The sequence below is a fragment of the Porcisia hertigi genome, chromosome 36 (assembly GCF_017918235.1).
Source record: "Porcisia hertigi strain C119 chromosome 36, whole genome shotgun sequence".
NCBI lineage: Eukaryota > Euglenozoa > Kinetoplastea > Trypanosomatida > Trypanosomatidae > Porcisia > Porcisia hertigi.
Window position 1 is genome coordinate 2,744,366 of NC_090595.1, and position 16,208 is coordinate 2,760,573.

The following is a 16,208-nucleotide window of genomic DNA, read 5'->3' on the forward strand; positions in this document are numbered from 1 at the left end:
CACACAAAACAGCACTTCTTTCGCGTGTGTGTGTGGGGGGAGGGGAGGGGCAGAGAGGCAGCAACAGGTAGGGACGTTACCCAATCCACTTCGCTCTCCCCTTTACGCTCCGAAGCTGCGCATGTGCAACGCCATATCAACGTCTCTCTCTTATTTTCTTCCTCCGCATCACTCTTCAAATGCTGCCTTTTCTCGGGCCCTGCGTTTTGTGGGCTTGGCATTTGTTTTCTCTCCACTAATTTATCACGCACGTGCGCACATTGCGTGTAGAGGGGGATTGGGACGATACCTGGTGTTCTCACTCACTTGACTCAGTAAGTGTTCGAGAGGGAGGGGGGGAGTAGTCACCGCAAAGCTTTGACGCGACTATACGAAGTTGAAATTGAGCGTCGTGAGAAAGTCGTCTACACATCTTTCTTTTTTTCTTTTTACTCGAACATTTGTAACCAGCGAAACACCCACGAAATCTCTCGCCCTCGGAATCCGACGATGATGGTGAGCGAATCCCGCAGGGTCTCTGCAACCTCGCTGAGGCCAGCTGCGCCTTCAACTTCAGCGCCGGATCCGCAACACCCTGGTGGTGGTGTCCGCGCAACCGCCACGTCAAAAAGCAACAGGCCGACTTCGGCCACAGCTTCGCTGGTGGTGGCCTCGGTGAAGGAGTCGTCCGTCACGTTGAGTGAAGCTGCCAACACAACTACGCACCTGGAGCGTGTGCTACAGATAGGCCAGCCGATCTTCTCCACGCAGCTTGACTTCATCAAGGCCAACCGTGCTGTGGCCTCGCTGGAGCGCGCGGTGGAGCGACTAGAGCTTCTCAGCCTCCTAGACACAGCCGGTACCACGCTAGATACGGAAGGAAATCACAGTAATGCAAACGGCACGGGAACTCCGACGAATGCAAGAGCTGTAGACGCAACGGGAAACGCTAGCCTTCACCCACGAGGCGCATCGCGTGGACCAGCTGTGCTGACCGGCGCTGGTCACGACGCGAGCGTCGCGACTGCAAAGAAGGTGGCGGAGGTCCTTGCAATCAGTCAGCAGCAGCGCAGATGTGGACGGGCATCGGTGCTTGAGTTGCTGGCGGAGCAGCGAGTGTTGGAACGTCGATACGGTGAGCTGTTGATACAAGCTCAACCAACAGTTTCCCTCCACCCGGGCGTACCGCACCTGCGCCCCCAGTGCTTCGCGCACGTCCGCGACCCGGCCCAGATGGCTTTGGAGCGAGAGCTCGCCTTGGTCTCTGCCAGGCTCCGAGACACCAATCGCCTATTGTGCACACAGCTTCAGGATAACCCCCAAGACATGGACAACTGGGCCAAGGTGAGCAATGGACGACGAGAGCTCACGGCATTGTTGAAACAGGTGATAGAAGAGCTCACTGTGGGATACAAGAGTGCAACCCACCATCAACATTCTCGACAGTATCAGCAAAGTGCAAGCTCTCTCCTGGACAGTGCTCTCCGCGGAGGAAAAGCCTCACTCGGCGCCAGCGAAGACGGGCGCAGTGGCCTTTTGGCAACCGAAGAGGACTCTCTTGGCCCGAATAGCAGCAGTCTCGGTGGCCCTGGACTCACCCGCAACGGCAGTAGACAATCGTCCATGGTGGGCGGCGGCGTCACCGGCGACTCCATTGAAAGCGGCTCGCGGGCCTCCCCCTTTCTTCGAGGGTTTGGCAGTACTCTGCCCCGGTGTCACCAGATGCGACCGATGCAACAGGCACCGCGCATCCCGCTCCTTTCATCGTACCAGCAGTTCGCAGTGAAGATCCTGCAGGAAGAGGCTTCGCAGCGCTGGGCAGATGACGTGCTAGCCAAGGAACGCGCGTTGAATCAAAACGTGAAGCAGCTGCAGTCGGACCTCGTGCGTGAGCAAGAACTCAAGGACAAGGAAGTTTCAGAACGCCAGGCTCGCATTTCGGCGTTGCGGCTTGAGCTGCGTCAACTGAAAGCCACATTACAGCAGCGCGCTGAAGCAGCCAAAGCTCGTGGCGAGGCCGCTACGGAAAACCTTCAGCGGGAAGGCTCCGCCGAGGTGAGAGTCGTGCGAGAAGAGATGCAGCACTACGAGCAGTTGCTTATGATCGGCGCCGAGACACACGAGGCCTTCAGCGCCTACCTGCTCGAGCGCACGGCCGCAATGGATGGGTTAGCCAGCGAATGGGAAGCCAAAACTCTCCAGGAGCTCAAAAAGAAGGAGGCAGCGAAGATTGACGCGGAGGGAAATCGGCAGGCGTGCGCGCAGCGTCTCACTGACCTGGAGCACCAACAGGAAGTTCAGCAGGAGCTCAAGGAGAAGCGCGAAGCCGTACAGAAAGCGGAAGAGGACACACGCAGACGCGCTGAGGATCAGCAGAGCGCCGAGTACGTGGCAGCGTCGGTGCTGCAGGCCGCCCTAAAGGCGATGATGACACGCCAAGCACTTCGCAAGCTACAGAAGGGCTCCAAAAAAAAGAAGAAAAAGGAATAATCCGACACGTCATTCAGGTGGTTGTAAACGCGCATAACTCCTTTGCGCTCGACTGTGTGTGTGTGCGCGCGTGCGCGCGCGCGCGGCGGAGTGGGAAAAGCTGTGTAGAGCACCTAGCCTTTGCTGCATCCAGAAGGGCTGCATCCGCGGTAGGTTCTCCATGGCACTGGACAGCAGTATATCCATGTAAATAGGACATCACTATTGCTTTCTCCTCTCATGGAATGTATTATGAACACACACACACACACACACACACACACGTTACTTCTCTACGGTGGGGCCTCAAAAGCTATATACCAAGAGTGAAGGGGTAGAAGTGCGAAACCGTCTCCAAGGCGCGTGTTATCCGTGAAGAAGTCGATCGGCTTCCCTTATCATGACTCCACGGCGAGGCCGCTATGGGAGACATCGTTTTAGGGTCCTGGTGGCGCGTAGACAATCGAGAAGGAAAGAAAGAGTGTTGCACCGCACCCGTCTTCCCTTCCCATTCGATCGCCTACAAGTACATTGCCCATTACCTTTCATGTCGCACTCTTTCGACTTTGACCTCCCCCCCCGCCTTTCTGGCAACATGCGCCACCCTCCGTATCGCAGAGGCTCAATGCAGTCACTGTTTGAACACTGACACGCACAAACACACAATCATCTTGGAAAGACAAGTCAGCGGGCGTAGACCAGGCAGAGAGAAGCGTTCTCTTCCTCCCCCCCCCCACCCCACACACTCACACTGGAGGCTGGAGCGGCACTTTTCTTCGTGCGCCGAAGCAGTCTCTCTCTCTCCGTCAAGGCAGTCTTCGGACGTACCCAAAACCATGAAGAAGAAACCTCTTCAGAAGATGAAGGGTAGAGATGCAGCTCAAGCCAAGCACCAACAAACCACTTCCAGGCCGACTGCGGCGTCTGGTGAACACCCCCCTCGGACACAAAATAGGGAAGGCACAACACCGTCTGCCCCCAAGTCTATCCAGGACATTGCTCGACTCTTTATCGGGGCGAGCAGTGTTGGCGAAGCATTAGAGAACACCGAGAGACATACCACTCAGCTGAAGAACGCAAAGAGTTTAACAAAGCGACCCCGCGAGGGTGCAGAGAACGATGCATTTGGAAATCGCTCTCAGGCGAAGCGGTCAATGGGGTCGGCAATCGCCTCATCGTCGTCGTCCACTACAAATACGATCATAACCCTCAAGGGGAAGGCACACAAGCAGACAAAGCGGACAGAGAATCATGAAAATGGTGACGACGAGGAAGATGCTGAGCTCTCAAAGGCCGTACAAGCGCAGACGCTGCACTTCCTGCAGCACTTAAATTCGAAGAGTAGTAAAGCATTCTGGGGGCTGCGCGATGTCGCGCAAGGCAAGCGATCCGCGGCGGCAGCGGCAGCGGCAGCAACTGCTTCATCACCCTCGGGCAAGAAAACTGCGAAACGTGGCACCAAAGGTGCGAAGAAGGCGGTCCATGACGAAGAGGAAATGTGGCGCGTTGGCGGACCGTACATTCCTGGTGATGAGGACAGTTATACCAGCGAGAATGAGCCCGAACGTGGATGCAGCGACCGTTCTGAGTCGCGTGATTCGACAAGCAGCAGCGAGCCGTCGTGGATCACAGACAGCAGCGAAGAGGGAGAGGTCAGCAGCAACGGCGACACGGATAGCGCCCAGGTGGCTACTGGCACCACAAGCCGTCGCAGTATGCCAAGGCCGCCAAAGCAAGGTGGTGGTGGTGGTGGTCACTTGTTCCAGGGCGGCAGCGATGGCGTCTGGGACGATGATTGATGCCACAAAAAGGGTACGAGAGAACGCCTTCCGAAATGTACGAGTGCATTCTATTCCCGATTTGTAGACTGAAACGATCATGTCTGGATGTGAGTTGGAACAAAAAAGAGCCCCGCAATCACCGCCGTGACAGCGCTGTTGCGCGGGTCACCCCCCCCCCTCTCTCTCTCCCCCGGGAGGGAGGGGGGAGTGGGGGCATTAGCACACACCTAATACAAGATAAAGTACGTCGTGTCAATGCGCATCAGGGAAGAGAAGTGCATAATGGAATGGATGAGTTGGTAGGGCGGAGACACTCATACCCACCTCATCCCCTCAACCGTGATTGTAGCGCCGTCGTGTATTGGAAGCGCAATGCCTACACGAGGAAAAGAAAGGGGGGCGCTTATCTCATCTGATGATTGACCACCTCTGCGACTCGCAAATGGGGCACGTCTGTGTGTGTGTGTGTGTGTGTGTTTATGCTAGTCTTCTGCCTTGTCTTTCTCTGCGTCTCGTGTTTACTCTTGAAGATCACTTCTCTTCGCTCTTTCATCGCCGTCTTTTTTCCCGCTTGTTTTTTCATTGTCAACTATTCTGCGCGCCTTTTTTGGCCCGCCGCTCATCTGCCATCGATGTCGCCTCGCCCCCCCCCCTTCTCTCCTCCTCACCCTCTCAAAAACCTTGACTGACGCACACGCACACAAGAGAAAGTTGCTCATATCAGGGGAAACCACACAAAAACACGAACAGTTGCAGCATTGCGCACATATCACGCCTTTTTCTTTCTTTTTCTCTTTGTTGTCGGTGCTATTCATCTCTTTCTCTTGCTCCTCATAAAAGTCTCACGAGCAAGCGCAGGCTCATAAACACACACATACATACATCTTACTCGCCTACTCCACAAAAAACAAAAAAATACTGCACGTGCTCCCGGAAAATAAAAAAAGCATGTCTTCTCCCAGCAACTTTAAGAAACTGCAGGTCATGTGCCTGTCCAGGGACTTTCGCAAATCCACTTCGATCGTCGAAGCGCAGCTGCCGGAGGAAGTGCCAGAGGGAACAGTGCGTGTGTCTGTCAAGTACGCCGGCATTAACGCAAGCGACTTGAACTTCACGAATGGATCGTACCTCAGAAAAGCGGTGCCACCCTTCGATTGTGGTTTTGAGGCTGCTGGTACGGTGGTGAAGATTGGCGCCGGTGTCACGAACGTGAAGGAAGGTGACCACGTGGTGATGATGCAGTACGGATCCTTCGCCGAATTTCTTGACGTTCCTGCGGAAGTGTGCGTGTTGGTGCCAGAGCTGAAGCCCGAGTACGTCGTGCTCCCCGTCAGCGCCCTCACGGCAGTCGTCGCGCTTGGTGAGGTATGCCATGTGAAGGAGGGCGATGTGGCGCTGGTGACGGCGGCCGCCGGTGGGACCGGTCAAATAGCGGTGCAGCTTCTCAAGCACGTTTACGGCTGCACGGTGATTGGCACCTGTTCGACCGATGAGAAGACGGAGTTCCTCAAGAGCATTGGTTGCGACCACGTCATCAACTACAAGACGGAGAGCCTCGACAGCCGTCTACACGAGCTTTGCCCGAAGGGTGTAGACATCGTCTACGAGTGCGTCGGCGGCCAGACCTTCAACGATGCTGTGCGCAACATCGCTGTCCATGGCCGCGTGGTGATTATCGGCTTGATCTCGAGCTACAAAGACGGTCAAACGGTGCCCTTCTCTCACCCAAGCGGCGCCCCGCTGCCGAAGGTGCTCCTGGGGAAGTCCGCATCCCTGAACGGCTTTTTCCTCCCGCAGTTTCAATCGGTCATGCCAAAATACATGGAAAGTCTGCTCCAGTATGTCAAGGACGGCAAGGTCAAGCTCTTCGTGGACAAGAAAATGTTTCATGGGTTGAGCAGCATCGCAGATGCCGTTGATCATCTATACTCGTGCACGAGCTACGGTAAGATCGTTGTTGAGATTCAGTAGTTCCAAAAAAAAAAAGAGAGGAAGAGTGCCGGTATTGTGCCGCCTACACGGGGCTTGTGTGTAATATATATACATATATATGTACACCCGCTGACGGCATCGAGAGGAAAAGTGGAAGAAAATAGGCACGGTAATCAAAGACGACAGTGCTATCACCATCACTCCCGGTGCCTCTGCGTTGGACCCAAAGTGCTACTGTGACGTCGATGCGCACACACAACCGCACTTCAACGTACCGCCTCACCCCCCCCTCCTTCCTCCCCTTTTCAAGCCTGCCGCTGGGCCAACGTGAGCCTCCCACATATTTTTTTTAATCATTTTCGAGCCTGAGCTGGACAATGTGTACATGGAGCTCATGTCTTCGTACCCCCCCCTTCCTTTCAACTTGTGAAATTTTGCATGTGGGTGTATGCGTTTTTTTTTTTTTGAGGGGGGCCTCTTTTTTTTTACCCCTCTCCCCCCTTCATAGACGTGCATTCACGCTATGCCGCACATCATGACGTTTCTCGTTATTTCATTTTTGTTCTACTGAGTTTTTTGTTATAATTATCGCGGGTGGCTAGCCAGCAGCTGCATCATCAAGCATGATCATCATCAAGGGAGGGATGGTAAAAACACCAACGTGTCTCAGTGACTCCTCTGTGTCTTCTCATATCAGCCCAGCACCCACCCACACGCACACCTTTCATTCTCGCCCCTCCCCCTCCCTTCCCCCCCCCTCCCATCAGCGCAATCACCCCTTATATATATTTATTTCTTCCTGCGGCACGATGTCTTTCTCCCCTTCTTCCGGCCGTCTCTCTTCTTTTCATTTTTACGTTTAGGGAAGAGGGGAACTGGAGCAATACTGGTTGCGCGTGTGGTGGCACCGATGCTCCAAGGGCAAACCCCCTTGATGAAGTCGCCACCACGGAAGGCCACAGCGTACATGTGTCGTGTCACGAAGGCTAGATGAAACCAGCCATCGATGCTATTGCCTGAAACTGAAAAAATAAACTCTACACACACACACACACACACACACACACACACACGAAGCTCGCGCATGCGAAAAAAAAAACGAGAAATCATGAGGATAGGTGAAAACTCTTTTTTTCATATAGGAACGCAAGGCAACGGCTTCAAAATTGAAGCAAGGTGTTCCTCAAGTAAAAGAACATCTTGTGATTACGCACGCGCGGATTGGGGGGTGCAGCACTCTTCCACGGTGGTTGCTTATTGGTCGCCGTTCTCTCTTTGGTTTTTCCCCCTTCCCTCCCTCCCCTGTACTAGCATGACTTTCCTCTTCCTATTGCGTCTCGCCGCACCTCTCCCCCTCCCCTGCAGGTGCAAGAGCTTACCTTCGAGAAAAGCCAAATAGGGGCCACCTCACGGGCCTCTACACGTCTGAGCTCAGGTGGTCTTTCCATAACGCTCACAACCCTTCCCAAGAATACTTGGATATCAATATCTGGAAGAGAATTCACACACACACAACAAAGAGGCTCTTGGGGTACAGAGTACGACGTATTTGAATTACGGAAGACACCCGTGTATCCCACACGGGGTCTCTCTGTCTGTCGGACATCATCTGCTTCCGTTGGTGTTGCCACGTCCTAGACCCTAACACACACACACACCTCACTGATCTTTCAATTCGTTCCGGCGGTTCATAAACGTCCTGGCACGGATGGAAAGTCCCGCAGTCTCGGCATTCCTCTTCCCCATCTCATCTCTGTCATCCCCCCCCCTCCCTCCCCGCCGTCACTAATATAATCGGCGGCGACTGTGCTGCTGCCGCTGCCAACACCCTCAAAGTGAACAGCGGTTCAGAAAAAAGAAAACGAATCAAAAGAAGGCAAGGCATTTCCGCAGAATCACTAGAAGTTGGTGGAACCACGACACTTGCACATTTGTGGAATAGCGGGAAAATACAGCTGAGAGGGTGAGAACACTAACTGAAGAGCAGCATCAACGCCCCCCCCCCATATTCGTGTCCCTTTCGCTTCTTCTTGGATTCCTTTCATTGAAGAGTTATTGCTTGTTATTGTTTTGAGGGTAGATCGCACTCTAACGCCGGCAATCTCTGCGTGTGCATATATATATATATATACCCGTGTACATACATAGTAAAAGCGCCAACTCTATATCCGATTTTTTCCCTCTCTAACCCCCCTCCCCTCCCCTCTTCCCTCCCTCCCCCCCCCCTCCCTGTTGACGGTACTTACGTATACATTTGGAAGGAGCATTGGTGTCGTCGCTCCGCTTAGTGTTAGGTATCGCAGCTGCCAAATATTTGGCTACTGCATCCCTCCCTTTTTTTGTTTTTTTATAATTCTCTCTTCGCACGCAGTAGTAGATTCCCTTTGGTGCGCACGAGGAACGAGACGAGGATCACCTTTGTTTTTTCCCTCAGCGCCATCATGGCGACTAGTCTTGTGGAATCCGGCTGGAACGCGGCCGCCGCGGTTGCCGCACACGCACCAGCGCTCGGGCTCATTCTACTCGGCAGCATCGCGGCGTATGTTGGTACGATACGGTACATCCCTAGGGTGTCGAGGACACTCTTTGAGCGCAACATCTTTGGTGTAGACATCAACAAGACCACGCCGGAGCAGTTCCAGAGTTTTGCGGCGATGCGCCGGGCTGGGCGAACAGGGGAAAAGGAATTTCAGAAGCAAGCAATCCCAGAGTCTCTCGGCATCCTCTCAGGCGCCGTGTACCTTTCTGTGGTGATGGTGCTCACTGTGTGTTTCGGACTACTTGGAGTTGCTAGTGACGGCGTAGACGACATGCATGCGTCGCTGTCGGGTCCTTTGATGACCATCTCTGTGATGCTTTTGCTGGGCTTCGTGGATGATGTGCTGGATGTAAAATGGCGCCATAAGATCATTCTCAGCACACTCGGTTCGCTGCCGCTCATCATGACGTATGAAGGCAGCTTGTCTGTGCTGATGCCGCGTGTGTTTGGCCGCTTCGCTCTGCCCACGATGAAAGCAACGACGGATTGGCTGCTGAGCTTCACCGCTGCAAAAGAGGAATCGGCAACCGAGTTTCGCATCACAGCCCCCTTACGGTGGCTCTCCTTCGCCGTAAACCATCGCTCCTTCATTGATGTCTACCCCAGTGGTGCAGTCTTGATCTACCTCGGCCCAGTCTATCTCGTTTACCTTTCCATGCTGTGCATCTTCTGCACAAATAGCATCAACATTCTCGCCGGCGTCAACGGCGTTGAGGTTGGGCAGAGCCTTGTGATTGCAATCGCATCGGTGATCTACAACCTGTGTCAAATGCGCCTCGAGAGGCAAGTGAAATCAGATTGGAGCATCTCCGACTCTGCGGCGGCTGCGGTGCTCGACATGTCGAGCGACCATCAGCTGCGTGCGCTGCTCTTGTTGGGCCCTTTCATTGGTGTCAGCCTGGCGCTTTGGCGCTACAACCGTTACCCCGCCCGCATTTTCGTGGGTGACAGCTATACCTACTTCGCCGGCACTGTGCTGGCCGTTTCCAGCATCACAGGCGTATACAGCAAGACGCTGCTCCTCTTTTTTGCGCCCCAGCTGTTCAACTTCATTATATCACTGCCGCAGCTATTCGGCATTGTGCCGTGCCCGCGCCACCGCGTGCCGACATGGAATCCGGAGACGAACTTGCTGTCAAACAGCCACAATTATACAATCCTCAACGTCATCCTTTATTTCCGTGGCGACATGCATGAACAGAAACTGACGAGGGCAATTCTCAAATGTCAGGTCATTGCCTGTGCTCTCGGCTTCACCGTGCGGTATGTGCTGAGCTCCCTTCTCTACGATGAAGTACGCTAGAGATCGGTCTGGAGGAGGAGCGAGAGAGGCCAGGTACGGTTCAACTAAGTGTTTTCCCCTCTTGTGTCGTGCGGCTATGCGTACCCTGATGAGTGCTCTTGAATAGAGCCTTCTGCAGTGTAAGAAGGCGCAGAACTGTTGTGAAATGTGGAGGGAAGAAACAACTACTACGTTGGCACTGTGGGTATAGCCTGCCGCGCTCGCATCTGACTTTTCTCGGCGTTAAAGAAAAAAGAAGAGGTAAAGATCATCGGTACTATTGTGAGGCAAACGTATTCCCTGTGGATACAATGGCGATCTGCGCTCCAGGTACAACCGCTGTATATCACCGGCGCCTTGACGTTCTCCCGCCCTCTGAGATCCTCATAATATGCAGAGGCGAGGGGCACAGCAAAGAGTATCTTTGTATAAAGACTCTTTCTCTCCCCCCACCCCCCCCACCCACCCCCCACCCCTCTCAAGTGTGCTTGTGCCCGTGTCTATAATGCACCATCGGGTACGAACCGGCGCGAACACATAGCCACTTGCACCCACAAAATATCCTCACCACGTGCAGAAGGAAAGGCGTAGCAGCTTCTCCGGTCACGCCTTCTACATGCGAACTATTCTGAGAGACCACCGACGGGCATTCACAGACTTGCATACAACACATTCGCACACCTATACACTCCGTAACTCCATAAAATCCATGTAAAGGGAGGGGAGGGGAGAGTTGCAACCCGCTTTGACTTCATCATCTCAGTAATGTCTTCAGCGACGCGAGATGGTGCTGGTGGGAGCAGTGGTGCCAACCTCGCCGTTGGTTCCCTCGCGGATGAACGCGCGTTCAACAACTACCACCTGTCATCTTTCATGGCGATGGAGGTGCCGACAACAATTGTCCCTCGATTTTCGATGGACCGCGTCGACTGCCTTGGCGGCAGCTACGGGCCATTTGCACCACAATACCCCATCGATGTCCCACTCTGGCTCGCCCTCTACCTGAGACGAACTGACACGTGTTCAATCCAGCCACCAGACTTTCTCCGTGTGGAGTACTTGCGCGATGTCATCGAGAGAGAGCGGACCAATGACCAGGGCTTCGAGAGCCTGCCGTTTTACTTTTATGAAATAGCAAAGAAGCTCGCAGAGCGGGGCGGTGGTGGTGGAGTTGGAGGGGGAAGCGCCAGCACCGAGGACAGTGACACGATCCCTCACGTTGTGGAAGTCATCCGCCTTGTCAGTGAAATACACGCGATGCGGCAGCAGAAGCTCAAGAATCTCATGACCGTCTTTGAGGCGGAAGGCTCTCCAATGTTTATTCCAGGCGTTTTGCTGACAAACATCGTCTGCCATGAACTGCACTTTCTGCGAACCAGCTTTGCGATCGTTCTTCAGCAGGCTGCATCAATGGAGCGACAGCGGCAGCAGCCGATACGACTGCCACTCGTCTCCGTGGCCACACCAGGTCGCCTGTCCTCTACCGGGGGCGGAACGGCGCTGATGAGTGGGGTGAGTAGTCCACGCACGACGACGACGCTGGCCTCGACAGGCACGCAAGACACAGCCACCACGGTGACGGACGGTGTCTCCAAAATAGGTGATGACAGCTTCATACACGACGGCATCACGAATTCTCAGGGATCGGCGCTGACATCAGCAACGACGGCGACGGCCATGACACCGAGTACCGCAAATGAGCCCAATGCGATGGCGGACGTCACACCACTGGCCCAGCCGGCAGTAAAGAAGCGTCGCACCCTTCGACAGACATAGTGGTGTTGTTAACTTGGAAAAGCAAGCTACCTCCAACAACAGCAGTATCGTTTGAGGGGGGACGTGTGTCACCGTATCCCGGTGACCCTGTTGGAGTTTACAAAGCAGAGAGTTCACGTGGCCGCACGTCCAGTGGCTAATAACATATACATACATACATGTTTTTTTCCTCTCGGACACCGCCGCACACCCAACCCAAAGCTTCCGCCTCAGGTCAACACAAAAGCCATGCGCTGATACCTTTGTATTTTACTCCAAAAGGGGGGGGCATGAGCTCGTCACTCGTAACATTTCTTGATGAGCATCCGAATGCAATATGATGAAACGCATTGTTTTGGTGTTCTTCAGCAACATCCTGGCCGTGAATCTCAATATTTAGTATTTGCACCGACTTGTGTGGTGCGTTCCGTCTCTTTGCCTCCTGTCCCCCCCCCTTCCCCTCCCACGCCCTCCCTCTTCGACCTCTTGTCTCCTTTCCACTCCATCTGTGTCTGCGTCCCACACCTCACTCACCTATGCAGTGAAGACCGGAACTGAAAAGCGAACAGATTGTGAAAGGGGGGGGTCCATTGATGCCAACTAAGGAAAAAAGGATCACTGAGACATCCTACTCTCTCAAATATCTTCTTGCCCTTCTCCCTCTTTTACTTCAGAAAGCACATCAGCCCCACAGTGCCAGGCGGCATAACCTCAAAAAATCGTGGAAAGCAACACCACACGATCCTGAGAAGAGGAAAAGCTTTTTTTAACAAGCACAAACAGCTCATCTTTTCTCCATAACAATACCTCCAGAAAAGGGGGAACCTTTCACCTCCACTCCCACCCCCCCTTCTTGTGTTAACACCCCACTAATATTGCAGTCCCACTCCTCCCCTTTCCCTACTGCTCTCCACCTCCGCAGCGCCTTTCCTGCGCGCTATCAGTCTGTTCTGTCTTTGGTCAGGGGTGTGCCACATCATTCCTTTTTGTTAGTGCGGTATCTAAGGCTCTCGAACGTCCGTTGACGATTACTGGTGACTTTCCTTTGTATTTTTCCTTGTTTTTGTTTCTATGCTTCTGCTGTTGCACGAGATCTCCCGAGTATGCCGTGAACTGGTATGGTATCTGCACTGCTGCATGGGTCCTCCCATTTTTCCCTCCCTCCCCCTCCCCCCTCTTCATAAGGCCGCCATCTTTGAATCGGCCTTTGCCTTCCCACCCCCCTCCTCCCTCTATCCCTAAAAAAAAAATTCTGTTCCTCCTCCGTACTCTGAATCGGTGAGCATTGAGCTTTCTGTCATCGGGGGGCGTTGTGTGTCCGCTACCTACTCACTACTATCGCACATTATATAAGCTTGTATCTACACATATTTGTACGTTCACACAAGCCCAATAACACCTTCTCACGCCACTATTACTGGGGGACTGATTTGGTTGTGGAAGAAGAGGGCAAGTGTTTCGCGGGTAGGCAGGTGGTTCGCGTCTCTCGCACTTCTTGCATCAGATATTCCCAGACGCCATTACAGCCGACACGAAGGTGGAAAAAAAAGTTGAAATCTCCATACGTACGTGCTGACTTGAACCCAAACGGGGGTGTGGGGTAGAAGTTCGCGCGTGCCTGCTCTCATGCTTCGCAGAGGACGCCGCTCTTCTGAGAAGATGGTGCCGGGGTTGCTGGTGCTGCTGCGTCACCCGTCTTGCTACCCCGGTGACCGTCTTCAAGGTGTCGCCATTCTCAATCTACCGTTTCCCTGCGATATTTTAGCACTCGAGGTGCGGATCCTGGGGAAGGAGAAATCCAGTTTGGGTGGGCTAATCTTTACCGACAAGAACCCCGAGGCACGGCATACAACTTACTACGAGCAGTTCATCACTCTGAGGGGAATAGGTCATGATCTGCTGCAGATGAAACAACCGCTGCTAAGCCGCTGTGCAACGGTGATGTCACGCGAGGCTTTTGCTCGGAAATCCATCTCGTTCTCTACTGAGGAGCAAACGCCCCAATCCCTGATCCGCAGTGCGGCCTTTCCGCCGCCATCGCCCATGTGCAGCGAGGTACCAGACCTCACAGCATCCGTGACCCAGAGCACACGGAAGGAGGCGGTTCATCTCATTCCCGGCACCTACTCCTATCCCTTCTCGGTAATCCTTCCCGACAACCTGCCCGCATCACGTGAACTTTCTCACGGACGTGATGGCCGCTGTGTGCTGCGCTATTGTGTCATTGCCTCGCTCATCATGACAAGCGGCAAAATATACACCTCCGAGGCGCGGTTCCGCGTGAACCCACTGCCGGTGCAGGTGCAGCGTTGGTATCAACTTCACGGGAATGAGCAGCTACTTTTCGGAAATGCAGTGCAACACGACGAGGCGGACAACACCAAGCCTCGCTCTCGTTTTATGGCCCGACTCATGTCCTCGGTCGGGGCCCTGCCAGCGGACACGGCGGAGCGCAATCGTGAAGCCGCGTCTATGCGTTGTATGCGTCACCACCGCCAGTTTCACGAGGATCAGCTCGCGCTCGAAACTGCCGAGTACACAGAGACAACCAACGAGCGTGCCGACCAAAAGAAACACCTAATGCGCGGAAAGGAGGCCATGGCGGGTGCTCCATTGGCGGCGACAGCCGAGACCCTTGCTGAGAGGGTAAAGAGTAACCCAAGGAAGCTGCGAAGTCAACGGGAGCAAGAGGAAAAGGAGCTTCGGTCTTTAGACGGAGAGGATGTGACTGATGGCGTGGTGAACCAGCTGGATAGCGAACCAGATGACCAAGTGTACATCTTTCTGCCAGAGAGTCCCTTGGAAGCAGTGGCAACGAGTACAGCAAGGGAGATGGACGATGATAACGACAGAGTCGACTGCAACAGCGGAGGGATGAGTGTTGCGAATCCCGCCTCACTGGGAGATGAGGACGGTACGGCAAAACCGCGCCGTGCCTGTCCCGAGAAGGTCGTGGCTAACGCGCCGGCCTACACCGCTATGGTTGAACAGAACGTGGAAAAGCTCTTCTCCACGCCACCTGAGAAAGAACTCCCGACTCCCTTGGCGGACATGAAGATGCAGCCTGCCCACCAAGCAGAGGCCGTGTCGAACAACAACAAGCAGAAAAACTGCGAGGTTCCCAATGAAAGGAAGTCTTGTGGCACACACAAAGACCGCCGCTTCCAGCCACCGCAGTGGAAACAAGAGTTCTTCCTCAACCTGCGAAGCGGAGTTCTGCGCACCGGCAAAGTGAGGGTTCTCCTCACACTTCGAAGCCCTTTAGTGACGGTCGGTGTCGAGGGGGTTGGCGCGACAGTCCTCGTTGACAACTCAGGTGGAAGCGGTGACATCTCACACATCAAATACTCCCTCGTCACACGGTCTTACATCCGCACCAAGGCCGAGGTCTGCAACTATCAGATGACTACAGTGGAAAGAAGCTCCTATGTTGATGTGAAAAGAGGCAAAGTGGTGACGCTTCCGGAGGTGGACCTGCCGGTGCCGAAGTCGACGCCTCTCACCATGGTGACGGAAGGTATGGGCACCCTCACCTTTCTGGATGTGCGACTCTATGTCGGCACCACCCTAAAGACCTTCTCGAAGTCTGTGGCAACGGAGGTGGTGCTCGTGTCGGGGCAGGACATTCTCAACTGCAGCCGCCGCCTCCTTCGCTGGACGTGCTTCTTTCGCCGCCGAAGTGGGGTGGGCGCCAGCGACATCACGGTGCGCCCCCCCACTATCAACCTCTCTGAGAAGAACTCTAGGCTGTGTGTTATGGACGCCGGCTACAGCAGCGCACCCGGTAAGCAGGGGAGGCCCTCGTTGCAGACAAAAGATTCCCACACTTCATCTGTGCCATTATCTTCGGTGAGTCGCTCCATGAGCATCCTCCAAACAGGTCATCGCATTTCCAAGGAGGCGCCGTCCGTCGACGTACAACACCTGGCCAGAGCACTCAACTACGAGGAAGCTGTCTTTATGCCATGCGATGACAACGGGGATGCGTCAGGTTTCCCGAGCCACGCGGATCCAATGGCGTCGCTCAACCCACTCTTTGGGTCGGCTTACAACGTCGAAAACATGCCGACAGAGGGCGACAAGTACAATGTACTACGATACTAGTTTGGAAAGATGGACAAGAAGCCAATCTAGTGGTGGTGACTCACAACTGGCCGCTGCGCCTTCATTGCACATTGCACCCTCCTCCTCCCCCCCTCTTGCTGTTGTGAAAAAAATATCGACGATGAGGAGAACCCGCCGGGTCCACTCATACAACTTCGTGTGCAGTGGAGTATGAGGTCTGTGTGAAACGTTTATCTGCTGCATTTGAGATGTTTTGTGCTCAGCAATGCATGTTGCCCTTTCTTCTCTCATGCATGCTAGTAAGCGTATGCGCGTGCATCATTTAGAGCAGTACTCCTTTCCCTCCCTCGCACTAGGGACCATGACGGTATGCAAGCATCTGGGCCGTGGAACAACAAGAAAAGAA

At 54.2% G+C, this 16,208-nt stretch overlaps 6 protein-coding genes across 6 annotated transcripts; all 6 read left to right on the forward strand.

Annotated features, from left to right (window-relative positions):
- Positions 1-489: 489 nt before the first annotated feature.
- On the forward strand, positions 490-2,469 carry JKF63_00692 (uncharacterized protein; the record flags this gene model as incomplete). The annotated part of the gene is made up of 1 exon (XM_067896743.1): positions 490-2,469. The coding sequence occupies one exon, from the start codon at positions 490-492 to the stop codon at positions 2,467-2,469; it is 1,980 nt and encodes a 659-aa protein (XP_067752900.1).
- Positions 2,470-3,284: 815 nt separating this feature from the next.
- On the forward strand, positions 3,285-4,247 carry JKF63_00693 (uncharacterized protein; the record flags this gene model as incomplete). Its single annotated transcript, XM_067896744.1, has 1 exon — positions 3,285-4,247. The coding sequence occupies one exon, from the start codon at positions 3,285-3,287 to the stop codon at positions 4,245-4,247; it is 963 nt and encodes a 320-aa protein (XP_067752901.1).
- Positions 4,248-5,177: 930 nt separating this feature from the next.
- JKF63_00694 (uncharacterized protein) lies at positions 5,178-6,200 on the forward strand (the record flags this gene model as incomplete). Its single annotated transcript, XM_067896745.1, has 1 exon — positions 5,178-6,200. One exon carries the CDS (start codon positions 5,178-5,180, stop codon positions 6,198-6,200), a length of 1,023 nt encoding a protein of 340 aa, XP_067752902.1.
- A 2,402-nt stretch (positions 6,201-8,602) lies between these two features.
- On the forward strand, positions 8,603-10,003 carry JKF63_00695 (uncharacterized protein; the record flags this gene model as incomplete). Its single annotated transcript, XM_067896746.1, has 1 exon — positions 8,603-10,003. The coding sequence occupies one exon, from the start codon at positions 8,603-8,605 to the stop codon at positions 10,001-10,003; it is 1,401 nt and encodes a 466-aa protein (XP_067752903.1).
- A 744-nt stretch (positions 10,004-10,747) lies between these two features.
- JKF63_00696 (uncharacterized protein) lies at positions 10,748-11,758 on the forward strand (the record flags this gene model as incomplete). Its single annotated transcript, XM_067896747.1, has 1 exon — positions 10,748-11,758. One exon carries the CDS (start codon positions 10,748-10,750, stop codon positions 11,756-11,758), a length of 1,011 nt encoding a protein of 336 aa, XP_067752904.1.
- Positions 11,759-13,363: 1,605 nt separating this feature from the next.
- JKF63_00697 (uncharacterized protein) lies at positions 13,364-15,841 on the forward strand (the record flags this gene model as incomplete). The annotated part of the gene is made up of 1 exon (XM_067896748.1): positions 13,364-15,841. The coding sequence occupies one exon, from the start codon at positions 13,364-13,366 to the stop codon at positions 15,839-15,841; it is 2,478 nt and encodes an 825-aa protein (XP_067752905.1).
- Between the last annotated feature and the right edge of the window lie 367 nt (positions 15,842-16,208).